This window comes from Sander vitreus, chromosome 7 (assembly GCF_031162955.1).
Source record: "Sander vitreus isolate 19-12246 chromosome 7, sanVit1, whole genome shotgun sequence".
NCBI classification, from domain to species: domain Eukaryota; kingdom Metazoa; phylum Chordata; class Actinopteri; order Perciformes; family Percidae; genus Sander; species Sander vitreus.
The window spans coordinates 16,953,652-16,969,941 of record NC_135861.1 but is presented as its reverse complement, the minus strand read 5'-3'; the positions used below and the strand labels follow the sequence as shown (position 1 = coordinate 16,969,941).

Here is a 16,290-nt window from a genome sequence, read left to right as displayed (position 1 = left end):
ACTGCAGTTCCAGTTCCCAGCCCTCTAACTTAACCATTAAAACAGGACTCCTGAGCAGAGACATTGTGACTAACATAGATCAGCTTTTGCTGCTCGTTATTGAGGCCATTTCAGAATCTCTGAAGTTATTGGCATACTCTTTGTAGTACACACAGCTTAACAAAGACCCCTCTACCCACACATACACACAGAAACTCCAGCATTCCTTTAAGCAAACTGTAAAGAAGGCCTATCCCTCTCCCTCTAATTACTACTGGAAGGCCTTGTGAAGAAGTTGTCTCATCGCCCTAGCCAGAGATGATCACAGATTTTGGTTTGCACTTAGTCTGCATGAGACCCAGTTGTTTCTGGGAAATACTAAAAGGAATGGGAGATCTGGGGCTCTATTTTAATGATCTGAAACGCAAGTATCAAACGCAAGTAGCTTTGTGGGTGGATCTCGGGTGCTGTTGCTATTATACCGGCAGGATAAATGACTCTTGCGCCCAACGCAAATCTAAAATGGGTTGGTCTGAAGTAGCTACATTACTCATATGTGTGGTTTGGGCGTAACGTGCAATAAACCAATCAGAGCGTTATCTCACATTCCCCTTTAAAAGCAGGCACGCTTGTTCCATGGCGGTTTGCTATTATAATGGCGGATTTGCAGGCGCACGCTCTTAATACATCCATGGGCGCACGCCAGGAACGGTTCACAGCTGAGGAGACCGACGTTTGCTATTGATATTGATTGATTGAATAAAGAAATGTCACAGAAACATACTTTCCGATGTTTTGGGCTCACTCTCACTGAATCACGAGGTTATGAATGCATGGTGATATTTTTGCAATGTAGTGTAACATTAGACCCAGATTACCTCACTATAGACGATGCAGTTCTTCTGTCTCTCCTCTCCCGTGCTGCTGCTGGGGCATTTGGGTTAAGTGGCATCGGCACATGCATTCAACATCACATCTCCTTAAGTCCTCTAATATTTCCTCATTTATGTCATCAACACATCCATGATTCATGGAAATGTGTAAAACAAGGTCATATTTTTCCTTGTATTTATGTATGGTTTGCAAAAATGGAAACTGCTGGGTCCGTGAGATGAGAGAAGCAAAGTGTATGCGCGGTGTGCACACTCTACATTACGGCCAAGCATGCCCCCTTAAAATAGCATCTGAATAAGCGCCACTGACTTTAGACTAGATTTTTCCTGGACTGTGGAGGAATTGTTTTCTGAAACTGCAAAGGATCAAAGGACCACACTTTATTCTTAATCGTCACATACACACAGTACAATGTAGTGAAATTCTATTACTGCATTTAACCCATCCTTAGTATTAGGAGCAGTGGACAGCTATACATACAGCATCCGGGGAGCAACTCAGGGTTCAGTGTCTTGCTCAGGGACACTTTGACATGTGGCCGGAGGAGCCTGGGATTGATCCGCCAATCTTGTGGTTGAGGGGCAACCACTCTACCTCTAGCACTAGGGAATGTTTGTGCCAGAACACGCCTCCTCTTTTTGCTGAACCGCCCCTGGGAGCGCAAGTTCATTCCCTAATTTACCGACGTAAGTCTGTTGTCTGGAAAAGTCCGCTGTGCGTCGGGTGCAAAATAGGAATGATACATGCGTTGGTGTACAAAGTCAATTGCGCTGGGTGCAAGATAGGGCCCCTGGTGTTGGATGTTTGTTTTCTTAGAGGTGGGGAAGAAAGCGCTGTTCAGAGCCTCACTGACAGACACAGCAGCAGTGTGTGCCATACACTGACAGGCAAGTTAGAAGCCAGATTTATTTTATTTTATTTTGCGACAATGTGCTGGCTGGAGATTTACTCTTGTCGGTCAAAGTAACATAAGCCAAGCTACTCTATTAAATTAGTTGTATTACAAATCCCCACTAACAATAAAATCCTATGAAATAGGCCCCTTTTTCAGCTTGCTATTCAGTTTTTAAATGCATGATAAATAACTAAAAACCATACTAGTTTTAAGAGACTTTTCTATGGGTGTCCCATTCAGCCCTGACCAGTTTTGAGGTGGTGATCCAGTATGGACTGGCTACTCCAGAGGGCCTGGCTGTGGACTGGATAGCAGGGAACATCTACTGGGTGGAGAGCAATCTGGACCAGATAGAGGTGGCCAAACTGGATGGGACTATGAGAACCACCCTGCTGGCTGGGGAGGTGGAGCACCCAAGGGCCATTGCCCTAGACCCTCGTGATGGGTAAGAAGCATAGATTTTGAGATTCTAAATCTGCAATCAACCTTTTTAGAAAATGGACAATACAATTGATTTATTTTCTGTTGGCAGTATTTTATTTTGGACAGACTGGGATGCCAGTCTGCCCAGGATTGAGGCAGCATCTATGAGTGGTGAAGGCAGACGCACCATCCACAGGGAAACAGGCAGTGGTGGCTGGCCCAACGGACTCACTGTGGACTACATGGAAAGACGCATTGTCTGGATTGATGCCAGGTAGCATTTTCCACTAGTCTCTAAATATACAGTGCTCTCATTGCACTGCATCCACCCACTCACTCATTATTACATCACCCACTTGCTCAGTCGTTTTTTACTTTGCTTGCCATGATTCATTTTTTAATAAACATGCAGATGTGCTTTGCTTATGTAAAATGACATACAAGTACAGACTCATCTAGTAACATGAGCAACATACATCCATTTACGCTAATGCACATATTATGTAAAGTATACATCTCTGCCTTAATCCTCCTCCAGGTCAGATGCTATCTACTCTGCTAAGTACGACGGTTCTGGGCTGATTGAAGTGTTGCGGGGTCATGAGTATTTGTCCCACCCCTTTGCTGTCACCATGTATGGAGGCGAGGTCTACTGGACTGACTGGAGGACTAACACTCTGGCCAAAGCCAACAAATGGACAGGACACAATGTCACAGTAGTCCAGCGCACCAACACACAACCCTTTGACCTGCAGGTCTATCACCCTTCCAGACAGCCCCAGGGTAGGTTGCACACCACATGCATACACTTTCAAAGAGAAACACACACTCACAGGGAGAGAGAGAGTCTCCATATCTCAAGTTCACCCCTGCCTATCAGTGTAACTGACTGAGGCATTAACTCAAAAGAGAATGGTGACTCACAGTTCATTGCTGAACACGTTGATTCACGACTCCTATTCTCCAAAGACAGCTGACCTTTCGGCTGTGAAACGTGTTGTCTTCTCACACTGGCAGCAATTTGGGCACCCCCTGCTGCCTCGTTGATCAAAAAGTCACCTCACTCTTTGGCATTTCCCACCGGCTGGGTAGGAAATAAAACCCTCCTCCTGCGACTTAAATGTCATGTGTTGATCTCACAGGCCCACGTGATTTGACAAAATGACAAAAAGATTTGCAGTTATTCTGTCACATTGAATGTGATGTTTAGTAGCCATTGGCTATAGGATCCCAAGGGTGTGTGACAGCAGAGAGGCACTAGGTCCCGTAATTGGAGACAGGAAAAGAGAGATCTCACAGAATTGTTGATCGGCAGCTGCAACCAATGCCTATGACAGTGACGAGGCAACAAGCTGGGTCTTTTTCTGCACCCTCACTTTCCTTGGGGGTCCATTGATGGCGAAGTCCATTACACGCATGTCTGTGATACTCTGGAAGTAGTTTCTCACATTACATATGAAAATATATACACAGCAATCTACAGAACATAGTGTGGGCCTTCAGGGAAATACCTCCTGTCTGTCTTTTTGTGTGTCTTTCTCTCTTTCACCACTTCCTCTGCCTTTCTTTCAGCTCCTAACCCATGTGCCACCAGTGATGGTAAAGGCCCTTGCTCCCACCTCTGTCTCATCAACTTCAACCAGACCTTCTCCTGTGCCTGCCCTCACCTCATGAAGCTGCAGCCTGACAAACGCACCTGCAAAGGTAAGGACAGATGCTGTTACAAACACCTACAGACCTGTGTGTTCACACAACACTGTCATATTCAATCCATGTCATGAAGGAGCAAGAAACAGGCTCTTTGTTTGCAAGAATCTTTTCTCACAACAGTCATGACCCCTACGGTGCGCTCAGCTCCCATACGTGATATCAACATCATTAGCTGTCATCTCTTATGACAGAATACCTAATTGCTTTTTGTGCCACGTGGCCTTCTTCACTCTCATTTCCATTTCATTTCATATAAAAGACGGAGGTCTTCATTTATTGCTGTGTGATTTTTATGAGTAGGTTTCTTGATGGTTTTGAGGTGTAGCTGTGGAACTCTGTGTGCATGTGTGTCCATGTAATTGTTAAGCATTCTACAGAACAATCCTCATCTCATCAGTGTAGATTTAAGGATAATTGGATTAGAGGGTGTCTGATGCATTCCCCATCAATGCAGGAATTTCCTGGGAGCTAAGCAGAATTACAGCCAAACTTTTCTCTGACACGTTCACCAATTAAACCGAGTTAAAGCTGCATGAATTTTTGACTGAGCGGGAGTCTTTTGTTACTCCACCTCCAATCTCTCAGGATCAAGCCTCGACAAGAGCAACATGTTACTGACTGGTCAGTTTGACCCTCTTGAGCTTCTGTGTCCTGGGATCCAGCTTACTCCTCTCTTTGATTTTGTGGCTAGTACAGTGAGAAGAAGCCTAAACTTAACTAAACTTTTAATCACAATGCGCTTATAAGAATATAGATGGGATCTTGTGATCATATAAAACCTGATTAACACTCCCTCCGGGAAATAAACGACACCATGGTTCGGGTTACTGATGTATTTATTGCACTTGTCATCCTTTTCTCCGCCATCACATCCACCATCATTGGCAATTCACCGTCAATGAAATCCACCGTCAAACCACAGTATGACAATGTAAAAGATAAACACGTTCACATACACTATAAAGAGGTACATACAAATACACTCGGGAAATACAAACGTAATACACATACCTCGCTGGCTGCACATAACCAAGAGGGAATGAGTTAAATACCCGGTTCAAAAATCAAAAATGAAAAACATTTTTACTTCTTCGCTCAAAACACGAGTTACTCTTGTCATCCACACAGAGAATAACTTCTCACCCCATGTGTGTTTCTCCTGTTGCACCTTAAAAAGTGTCCGTGTGCAAAGTAAATGTACTTTAGTTCCTAATTAACATCAACACTCAATGTTCATGAATAGATTAAATAGATATAACAAAAACATGTTAAATAATAACAGAAATAATATGTATGACAGTTATACTAATAATGTTTAGAGTTAAGCAAGTTAGAAAAGCTGCCTATATACATTTGTTCTCCCTTTCTCTTTTCACCCTTCCCATCATTTGTAGATAACTCAGAAATAATTTATAAAAAATGCAACAGAAGTGTCTTTTTCTCAGTATGTTTTTTTTCTTATTCCCAGAATCCCGCAAGTTTCTTCTATATGCTCGTCAGATCGAGATCCGGGGTGTAGACATTGACAACCCCTACTACAACTACATCATCTCCTTCACCGTGCCAGACATAGACAACGTGACAGTGGTGGACTATGACGCCGTGGAGCATCGCATCTACTGGTCAGATGTTCGAACGCAGACAATCAAGAGAGCCTTCATTAACGGCACAGGGGTAGAGACTGTTGTGTCTGCTGGTGAGAGCGATTACAGCAATATCTGTCATTCCAATGTTTTTTAATTTTACACTTTACTTACGGTTAAGTGTAGTTACAGTTTACACTTAAACCTTTCTGTATCTGTCTGGAAATTAGATTAAACCCTAACCTTTTCCATTTCCCCAGACCTTCCTAACGCTCACGGCCTGGCAGTAGACTGGGTGTCCAGAAACCTCTTCTGGACCAGCTATGATGCCAATAAGAAGCAGATCAATGTGGCCAGACTGGATGGATCTTTCAAGAATGCTGTCATCCAGGGTTTAGACAAGCCCCACTGCCTGGTAGTGCATCCTCTACTGGGGTGAGTGTTGTCGCCAGTCTCTTCTCTTCTCTTATGATGCTCTTTTTCTGTTTTCCATTTCATTTAATAAATTCAAGAGCATTTGCTGCCTATATGCTTTACAACAACAACTTTGGTGAAGGTTTTTAAGGTAGAGCTGTAGTTCCCTTGCTGCCTCTTTTCCCTTGGCCTACTAGATTTTCCTCATGTGATGCTCCTGTTGTGTCTCCTACTGTGATGCTTCATTGGTAGAGCATTGCTCTGCTCCAGAAAAGAGATTTCAGCCCCTCTTCATGTCTCATAACATTAATATCCCTCTTCAGGAAGCTGTACTGGACTGATGGTGACAACATAAGCATGGCTAACATGGATGGTAGCAACAGCACCATACTTTTCACTGATCAAAAAGGACCAGTAGGTGAGCAGATGTACCCCCTACTGCGAAATAATACTGGATCTCTATTAAACGCTACAGGGTGGAAGCACAGATTAAGCATATTGGAGATGTATGTGTATAATAGCATCATTAATCTTTCCACTTAGGCCTCTCTATCGACTATGAAAAAGAGCAGCTGTACTGGATCAGCTCAGGAAACGGCACCATTAACCGCTGTCAGCTGGATGGAACTAAACTGGAGATCCTGGAAGGTGTAAAAGGCAAACTTACCAAGGCTACTGCCTTGGCTATTATGGGTAAGATGATACTTTAAAATGTTCTGCTCTTTTTTCAATCTTTCTGATCTTGATAGTTACATGATATTACTGCTTATATGCTAAGAAATCACTAGCCCATGCTAAAGGGATAACATACAAATATATGAAACAATGTCCCTCACTGTAGGAGACAAGATGTGGTGGGCAGACCAGGGAACTGACCAGATAGGAACATGTGACAAGAAGGACGGAGGAAACTGGAAGGTTTTGCGAAACAACACCTCCCCTATGATGCACATGAGGATCTATGATGAGGATGTGCAGAAAGGTAAGAAAGATCACTGGAAGAAAAACATTACTGCTTGTGGTTTTTGTCAGTAATGAGTCAAAAAGTAGCCCTACATAATTTGGAAGAGTTGGAAAGTCAATTTAGATTAAAATAACTTGAGTGTCATGTTTTGAAGCGGATGTAAAAAAAAGTTAGTGCTCCATACAGCGTAAAACTAGAAACGAAAAATACTGTTCTTTCTTTTTGGGCCTCAGTGATCCTCTCCTTTTCTTTTAGCGGGTATCAACCTGTGCACTAACAACAATGGAGACTGCTCCCAGCTGTGTCTGCCCACCTCACCAACAACCAGGGCCTGCATGTGCACGGCTGGATACAGCCTCAAGACAGGACAGCAGTCCTGTGAAGGTAAAACACTGCGTCACAGCTACAGTCACACATACAGTACAGTGAAAATGCAGGTTGTTCTAAAACAAAACACGTATTGTATTGTCTTTGAGCAGGCATGGGCTCTTTCCTGCTTTACTCTGTTCATGAGGGAATCAGAGGAATTCCACTCGACCCTGCAGACAAATCTGACGCCTTGGTGCCAGTGTCTGGCACCTCTCTGGCCGTTGGCATCGACTTCCACGCTGGTGAGTTAACACTGAGGGACATCAATAACTAGATGAGCTCTCAGTGAAGTAAGTATTTACAGGATGACACAAAAGGCCTCTTCATTTTCAGAGAATGACACCATCTATTGGGTGGACATGGGCCTGAGCACCATCAGCAGGGCTAAAAGAGATCAGACATGGAGAGAAGATGTGGTCACCAACGGCATTGGCAGGGTTGAGGGCATCACAGTCGACTGGATAGCAGGTCTAGTTATAACAGATTTGAAATCCTATTTTAATTCACTTGTCCATATTTCACAAAGGACCACATACTGTAGCTGATTTGCATCCCTGTTCTTTTATAGGAAATATTTACTGGACTGACCAGGGCTTTGACGTGATCGAGGTGGCCAGGCTGAATGGCTCCTTCCGCTATGTAGTCATTTCCCAGGGCTTGGACAAGCCCAGAGCCATTACTGTCCATCCAGTTAAAGGGTAAGTCTTCCTGCCTTCTGTAATGCTGTTGCCTTCAGGTACTTGCAATGGAGTTTCAACCGTGCTACTATATTTCAAAATTCCCATAAAATGCACTTTTAAATCTTGTCGGTGTGTCCCTGTGTGCAGGTATCTGTTCTGGACTGAGTGGGGTCAGTATCCTCGTATTGAGCGCTCTAGGTTGGATGGCTCCCAGAGGTTGGTCCTGGTCAATGTGAGCATCAGTTGGCCCAATGGAATCTCCATCGACTACGAGGTATGGACCACAGCTGACATCATAGCTCCTAAGACTTAATAATGACAAATGTCTTAAATACATTTGTCATTATTAATGACAGTATCTTCCTTTCTAGTTTGAACAAATATACTGTCACTTTTCCAAAGACTGGACCATTGGTCAGCATTTCTTTAATACAACGAGAATTATCTATAATTCTTACTGATTAGATTATAGTAGTGGTGCATTATATGCCCTGTGATTTCATAAATTGAATTGTAATACGTAATTAACTCTACTTAATGTAGCTACAAGTCAGTATAGTAGGTTCAAAATAGTTAGTTTTAGAGCTGCCACAAAATCTAATTTTTGCCAATGATGGTCACCTAAAATCACACATACAAATCATCCAGTATTACATATTAAACCATTACGTGCTGGAGGGTATAAGCTAAAGGGGCTTTAAGAATGATTTCTATGTTGTCTGTGTTTATGAACAGTACCAGTAATCCAGCCTCCCTAATACTGTTTCTTCTTATGTTAATTTGTGAAAATGTGACCTTCCCTGAATAATCAACACTATTTTATTTCTGCTTTTTCTTTGCAGGGGGGTATGCTGTATTGGTGTGATGCCAGGACAGACAAGATTGAGCGTATCAACCTGGAGACTGGAGAGAACAGGGAGCTGGTGCTGGCCAACAACAACATGGACATGTTTGCTGTGTCTGTTTTTGAGGAATTCATCTATTGGAGCGACAGGTCAGTTCAGAGGTTAATTAATGTGTTGAACCAACCATTGAACCATATTTTTCCATTGCTCTTATTATCTAGCCATACTTTTCAATGCATGACAGCGTTTAAGCCATGTGGAAGATTTCATATTGTATTGTGTTGTTAATTGACTTACAGTTTTGCTCTCTTTTGTTTAGGACTCATGCCAATGGCTCCATTAAGAGAGGCAGCAAAGACAATGCTACAGATGCTGTGCAGCTCAGGACTGGCATTGGTGTACAGCTGAAAGACATCAAGGTTTTCAACAGGGCCAGGCAGCAAGGTAGGAACACACACAAAACACTCACATTCCTAAACTTAAACCCAAACCCCCCAAAAAATCAGCTTTTTTGCTATGAAGTCTGTCAAAATGTCCTCACAAGAACATTGTTCTGCCTTCTGTTCATCCTCCCATGTATACAAAAACAAGCCCTCACACACACAATGATAAAAACCTTTACCACCCAACTTAATCCACACCCCCCAGGAATAGATGAAATTGAAATTGTGTTTAACAAGGCTCATTATTTGTTTTAACAACACACCTCATAAACATGTCACACTTCCCCCAGGCACTAATGTCTGCAAAGACAACAACGGCGGCTGTGAACAGCTGTGTCTTTTCCGAGGCAACGGGCAGCGCACCTGCGCCTGTGCTCACGGCATGCTGGCAGAGAACAACCGCGGTTGCCGCGACTATGACGGATACCTGTTGTACTCGGAGCGTACCATTCTGAAAAGCATCCACCTGTCTGATGAGACGAACCTCAACGCGCCAATAAAGCCGTTTGAGGACCCTGACCACATGAAGAATGTCATCGCCCTCAGCTATGACTATCATGGCGGTGGAGGGAAGGGAACCAACCGTATCTTCTTCAGCGACATTCACTTTGGCAACATCCAGCAGATCAACGATGATGGCACAGACCGCAAGATTGTGGTGGACAGTAAGTATGGACACATCAATCACATATGCCATTCTTTTTAACACTTCGGAAAACCCACAAAACTCTCCATTACTCATCACTTATCGCGCAAACCTTTCCCTCCGCTACGTCTGTCTACATATATTTCAGCTGTTTTAGCTTGCGGTACCATTTCTTCTATCCTGTCCATTAATAATTGAATGTTGTCCCTCGTCTCCTCGACACTGTTAACACCCATCATCACGCATTTTGACAACACAAGCACCCAGGAGGATTCACTGTATGCACACACAGCTGCAGCTTCTCAACGAGAGGAGATTGACATCACTTAGGGCTGCCACTTGAAGAAAACACACTTGCACACACACACACACACACACACACACACACACACACGCATGCACACACACACTGTGCTTTTTGCTTGCTTCAACACTGAAGTGTCTTTTAAATCCCTCTCTCTAAATGATTCAAAAGAAGCTTGTTGAACTCCATCCAGAAAAGCATTACATTTAAAAGCCCTGGACCCAAAGCTGTTCTTAACAAGCAGTATTCCAAACATGTATTTTTTTATAGGAAAGACAGGAAAACAAGTAAAGTGCATGGGGTTAGTGTGTTTCTTGATGTTGTTTTGAACAGATTGTGTAAATGATTGCTTGTTTTTGCACATCAGTTTTTCATCCACCGGCTACAGAATTTATTTGATGGAGAATTACATTTTACAGCTGATAAGACCAGATAAGACTTGCTAATCAATCAATATTATCATAAATCAACTTTTAGTTTTACTACATTCTGCTGTCCAAATTGACATACTCTTAGTATAAAGTAGCAAAATGGGTAATGAGGTTTTTAGTTCACACATGAAGAGTTGTTTATCTGATTTAATACACAACAATTGATTGAAGTTCATTGCATTTAACATCACTTTGAGTATTGCATATGTAATCTTTCATTTATTTCCATACAGTGATATACAAATATGCATAGTGAGTAATGAGGTAGCAGTATTTTCTTTCTGGCCAAAGAGTCAGTTTTGGCCTATTTCTGAGGTTGAGTCCAGCTCAAAGGGCTGTACCACATCCCTCCCCATCACATCAGGGCAACCAATCAGACAGCTTTTGCAACATGCCCAGCGTTCTCTCCCCAGCTCTATTAAGTCTTGTCTAAACTTCTGAGACATAAACCCATATAGTATAGGGTTTACCACTGCTACTGAAGATGCTAACAGTCTGGCCAGGATGGCAATAGTGTTGAAGCCATGCAAGCCTGTTATGGTTCCTCCAATGAAGGAGAACATGAGGGCATAGGAGGGCAGCCAGAGGAGAGTGAAGACCAGGACCAGTAGAGCTGAAGTGTGAGTCACCTGGCTCTGGTAGCGCTCCAGCTGGGGAGCGTTCCCCAGCAGCCGTGTATGTCGAAGAAAACAGTAGATCTTGGCATACATCACTACAATGATGCCCAGTGGTAGAGCAAAGCCGCACAGGAAGAGGGCAGTGCTGTAGACCAGCTGGCCGAAGTCAGACAGGAAGGCAAAGCAGTACACTGAGCTGGAGCCGCTAACTGTGCGGAAGGCAAACTGCGGCGCTGCCAAGGCCGAGGCAGGAACCCAGAGTAGAGCTACTGTCAGCTTAATACGTTGGTGCATTCTTGAACGGTACACCCAGGTGGGGTGTACCACTGTGAGGTAACGTGTCACTGCCAAAGCTGCCAGGGTAAAGACTGAAGCAGCCGAGCAGGCCACACCCAGGAAGCTGATGGCCTTGCACAGGAAACTGCCGAAAGGCCAGAAGCCCAGAGTGATGGCAGAGGTGTGGAAGGGCAGGCAGAGCAGCAGAAGCAGGTCAGCAGCACTCAGAGCCAGCAGCAGGGTGTCTGTACCATGCGGGGGTTGACTTCCTTTCCTCCTCCTGCCAGTAAGAATGGTAATGACCAGGGTTTGACCCACCAAGCCAGTCACCAGAATTAGTCCGTCCAGGATGGGGACCAAGGCCTTAATCAAAGCCTCATCTGCCCTATTCATTTGGCCAAGGCCACTGCTGTTTACTTGCTGCCTCAAAGTCTCCATTCATTCACAATAAAAGTATATTGAGTAATTAATCTAATGACCTGTTAATGTTGAGCATCAGAGCAGCATGTTCACGCAGCAGTGCATCTGTTCATGACTTTAAATTGTATTAATTACAGGTGTGACCACCTTCCATTAAGACTGCTAGTACGCTCATAATGATAGCAGTTAGCTAATCAGTTAAGATGGTCAGTTGACTTCTTCATTGACATTTATAATCTGTGCACTCACAGGAAGAGAATAGAAAGAGTATATTCCAGTTTATTTTTAGTTTGTGTGTTGAGTTGCAAAAATATAGTCCATCATTATGCAGTCTGAATTAATTTTCAAGTGCCCAGAGATAGTCAAGTGGTTAAGTCCTCCTGCTCTGTGTCTGGTTGAATCCCTCTTAAAATGTTTCTCTCCCACTATGTCACCTTTCCTGTTTTTCCTGCTGTTAGACGGAATTATAGCTACTTAAAGATGACTGGATGTCTCATCCAGTCATCTCTCCTTATTTAAAAAAAATCAAGCGATAGTCTCAGAAAAACTTCTGTTACTGTTGTGCTGTTATCCAGTTTGACTCAGGAAAAAAAATCAATAAACATGACCTTAAAGAGCAGTCCTTGCACACTGGCTTTTCCTTGACTGCATCAGCATGTCCTTCATAATCCAAGGAAGAAGAAAAACAAGAGAGATGTCAGTGCAGCAGTTACTCTATGGCTGTATTGATTTCTCGAAACCAGGCAACAGTGGACAAATTCATCCCAGTGAATGCTAACAGACATTCCACTTTAAAAGCAGTCAATGCTACTTGATGCTAAGTGGTCACCGCGGCAGGAGGCATCTCGTCCATTTAGAAGCTCCCCAGAGACTTACAACCATTTAGACATCACCAGCAGAAGAGTTACTGTACGATTCACATGATATCCAATTGTTGAAGAATAAAATAAGTGATGAACGATCGTAAAATTAACAGTAACAAAGGATTAGTAATACTCAGTTGTCACTTGGTGCACTACACTACTCCTGTGATAGTCAGAGAGACTGTTCTGAGTGACAAAGGTCTTCCCAACAGGTTTTCACCACTGTTTGCACAGTAACCAGGGGCTGAGCTGATCTCGGCAAGGGGAGGGGAAACTGTTGCTGTTTCTCATTACATAATACTGACTTGAACCTACTTTATGTATCCCTGTTTAGTGTGCAATCTTCCCTTAACTCCAGCAGTTAGCTGCCAAAGTACACCCTTTTCTCATTTCTGTTTTGTACAGCGTGATAGTTTAGTATGGAAAAGACTTTGTTTGCGTCACTCTGTATTCAGTCTTAAACTGGCCTTTAGTTGCATTTTGATTGGTTAATAGGCTATTCAGCCTTAACATCGTCCTACATTAAGGGTAATTATGGCACTTCATTCATTTGAAACATCTATTAAAAGGTCAATGATTGACTTTCAGCCAAGAGCAAACAGTTGTGTGGAGTGTTCTGATTTTTATTATGGGGATAAGTGGTCATAAATGTGGTTGCTAGTATGACCAAGAACAGATGGATGCACACCTTGGAACCTGTAAGGCTGCAGCTTAGTGTCCTTTTCCATGATGCTGTGTGTCATGTAGTTCCCACAGTTAAAAATATCTACTGTATGTACTATGAGTGGGGGGTCGCAGGACAAAAGGCTGATGGCTATCGAGATCAGCAGCTTTATCTTTGCCGTTCACGGCTGACTTCTTCATCCTGGCCTATGTCCCTGAAGTGACTCAAGCTGTTCCAGTGTCAGTTTTCTTCTGAACAAGAAGTCACTATGAATGAGAGTGTCCACAGGGAGCGGTATTTGTATGTGCAGGCAGCCAGCCATGAAACAACAGGATGATACAGAATCTTTAAACTCTCTCCAGGAACAGCAGGCATGGCACATACTCTGCTCTGTATGGTACCACTTTCACTCTTTCTTTTTCACTTTTCTTTTTAAACTTCTCCTTCTTCCTCACAGTGTTTTCACCATCCATGAACTGATGTGGGAAGATGGGAATGACCTAAGCATTTACCACTGCCTCTTTAATAAAATCTCACAGAGTTAACCATGGGGGCAACTTGTTAAACTATGACAATGATTAATGATTTGTTGAATTCTCACTGAAGGTCCTCATTAAAGCTCCCGCTAACACCCCTGATAGTTGATATTTTTTATAGTGAAATAAAAAGAGTTTGTTCTTCTCAAGCGTTTTGCTTCTTACAGTTTTGGCTGGAGGAAAACAAAAGAACTATTGTCTGAAAAACTATCGTCATGGGTCCAAAAATATTTGTAGAGGGCCAACTTCTTCCTTCTCTGCTCTACAGATGTAGGGTCAGTTGAGGGCCTGGCATACCACCGTGGCTGGGATACGCTCTACTGGACCAGTTACACAACTTCCACCATCACTCGCCACACTGTGGACCAGAGCCGCTCTGTGGCCTATAACCGTAACACTGTGGTCACTATGTCTGGAGAAGACCACCCCAGAGCCTTTGTGCTGGACGAGTGTCAGGAGTGAGTCATTAATATCAAAACTTGGTGCTCTGCACTGGATCAGGGCCCAGTTCTAATACTGTTTTTTTTTTTTTTTCTTTTTTTCTTTCTTTTGAACAGTAGATTTCTTTTAGTTCAGTCAACCATAACGGTTAGACATTTTGGGAGCTCCCAGTGCACATCATTATGCTTTTCCTGTGTTTGCTCCCGCTACAGTCTCATGTTCTGGACCAACTGGAATGAGCAGGCTCCAAGCATCATGAGGGCCTCTCTGAATGGTGCCAATGTGCTCGCGATCATCGGCAGTGACATTAAAACTCCCAACGGCCTGGCCATAGATCACCGTGCTGAGAAACTCTACTTCTCTGATGCCACACTGGACAAAATTGAACGCTGCGAATATGATGGAAGCAGCCGTTATGTAAGACAGCCATTTCATTTTTCCTTTGACGTAAACTTCAGTGTACTGTGAAATGATGCCTATTTTTTTCCTGCTTTAGGTCTTATTGAAGAATGAGCCTGTGCATCCCTTCGGGCTGGCTGTGTATGGAGACTACATCTTCTGGACTGACTGGGTGAGGAGGGCTGTCCTCAGGGCTGACAAATACACAGGAGGAGACATGAAAGTGCTGCGTGCTGACATCCCTCAGCAGCCAATGGGCATTGTTGCTGTAGCTAACGACAGCAACAGCTGTAAGTATTATTCACTGAAGTCATTGTGAAATTTGTGTAGGTTGCTTTCGTTGATCACATCATTCCATTTTTTTTTTTTTTATCCATGCTAGCTGCGTGGCTATAGACTGAAATTCTAAGTATTAAATGGATTGCCATGAAATCTGGCACTTTTGTGGCACTTCTGACTTTTCCTCTAGCACCATCATCAGGTCAAATTTACACTTGGATTTATGACCAAATACCTGCAAAACTAATGATGTTCCTATTAGCCTCAATTGTACTTTGTCTTTATTGCTAATTGGCAAATATTAGCTACAGTAGGATGGTGAACATGGTAAACATTATACAGCAGCATGTTAGCATTGCCAGTGTGAGCATGTTGCCATGCTGGTGTTAGCATTTAGCCTCACTGTTCCACTAGCATGGTTGTTGAGTCTTATTATCTTATACAGGCAACTTCCACAGACTATAAATATGACCAAGCTAAATGTTCCAGTATAGTAAAGGCATATCATTATATACATTACATCATGCTGGGCTTTTGGTCAATCATTTGACAAGCAGAGAAAGAAGTGTCCACAAGGAAATAACACGTAACATTACTACCATAACTGACCCTCCTGTGTTGTACATTTCTCAGGTGAGTTTTCTCCTTGCCGAACAAACAACGGAGGTTGCCAAGACCTGTGTCTGCCCACATCCGATGGACGGGTCAACTGCAGTTGCCGTGGAGACAGACAACTCCTGGGCGACAGCACCTGCTCTTGTAAGAGAAAGTCTTCACTCATTTTAGGAGACAATTTTTCCTCTTGATTAAAAGGTTGAATGTTGCTTAATTCAAATATTTCTACCTCACCAGCAATGAATGTGTCATGTGGAAGTGTGGATGACTTTGAGTGTGGAAACGGCGACTGTATCAACTACAGCCTGACCTGTGATGGCATGGCCCACTGCAAGGACAAGTCTGATGAGAAGCAGTCCTATTGTGGTGATTTTCTTTAATATTTTTTATTAGTTGTCACAGGTCATCATGTATATTTCATAATTTGCAGATACTTAGCTGATGGTCATATTCAAAGTAATTTATGGTTAAAAAAATACAATAAAATATTATTAGATCATTAGGTTATATGAGAGTGAGCGCTAATATGTGACTATAGAATAGCCAAAGAGAAAATTTAAATTTTGAGCTAAGCACAGGGGTGGAGGTACATTTAGTATG

General features: G+C 43.0%; 2 protein-coding genes across 2 annotated transcripts in view; one reads left to right on the top strand and one right to left on the bottom strand.

Annotated features, from left to right (window-relative positions):
- The window catches only part of lrp1ab (low density lipoprotein receptor-related protein 1Ab), a 92,927-nt gene that overhangs the window by 55,353 nt on the left and 21,284 nt on the right, over positions 1–16,290 (top strand). The window contains exons 25-46 of the mRNA XM_078255014.1: positions 2,009–2,213; positions 2,301–2,465; positions 2,730–2,974; positions 3,764–3,895; positions 5,370–5,597; positions 5,745–5,919; positions 6,222–6,316; positions 6,442–6,591; positions 6,740–6,880; positions 7,118–7,246; positions 7,342–7,473; positions 7,565–7,699; positions 7,800–7,929; positions 8,059–8,185; positions 8,754–8,905; positions 9,076–9,200; positions 9,490–9,864; positions 14,225–14,414; positions 14,610–14,814; positions 14,894–15,086; positions 15,709–15,834; positions 15,928–16,056. Coding sequence (XP_078111140.1) covers positions 2,009–2,213; positions 2,301–2,465; positions 2,730–2,974; positions 3,764–3,895; positions 5,370–5,597; positions 5,745–5,919; positions 6,222–6,316; positions 6,442–6,591; positions 6,740–6,880; positions 7,118–7,246; positions 7,342–7,473; positions 7,565–7,699; positions 7,800–7,929; positions 8,059–8,185; positions 8,754–8,905; positions 9,076–9,200; positions 9,490–9,864; positions 14,225–14,414; positions 14,610–14,814; positions 14,894–15,086; positions 15,709–15,834; positions 15,928–16,056 — 3,684 coding nt within the window. The remainder of the gene's footprint in view (positions 1–2,008; positions 2,214–2,300; positions 2,466–2,729; positions 2,975–3,763; positions 3,896–5,369; positions 5,598–5,744; positions 5,920–6,221; positions 6,317–6,441; positions 6,592–6,739; positions 6,881–7,117; positions 7,247–7,341; positions 7,474–7,564; positions 7,700–7,799; positions 7,930–8,058; positions 8,186–8,753; positions 8,906–9,075; positions 9,201–9,489; positions 9,865–14,224; positions 14,415–14,609; positions 14,815–14,893; positions 15,087–15,708; positions 15,835–15,927; positions 16,057–16,290) is intronic.
- Positions 10,874–11,911, bottom strand: LOC144520901 (galanin receptor type 1). The gene has a single exon (XM_078255020.1). The coding sequence runs from the start codon at positions 11,909–11,911 to the stop codon at positions 10,874–10,876; it is 1,038 nt and encodes a 345-aa protein (XP_078111146.1).

Coding starts and splice junctions, on each gene's coding strand:
- LOC144520901 (XM_078255020.1), bottom strand. CDS start 11,911: ATGGAGACTTTGAGGCAGCAAGTAAACAGCAGTGGCCTTGGCCAAATG.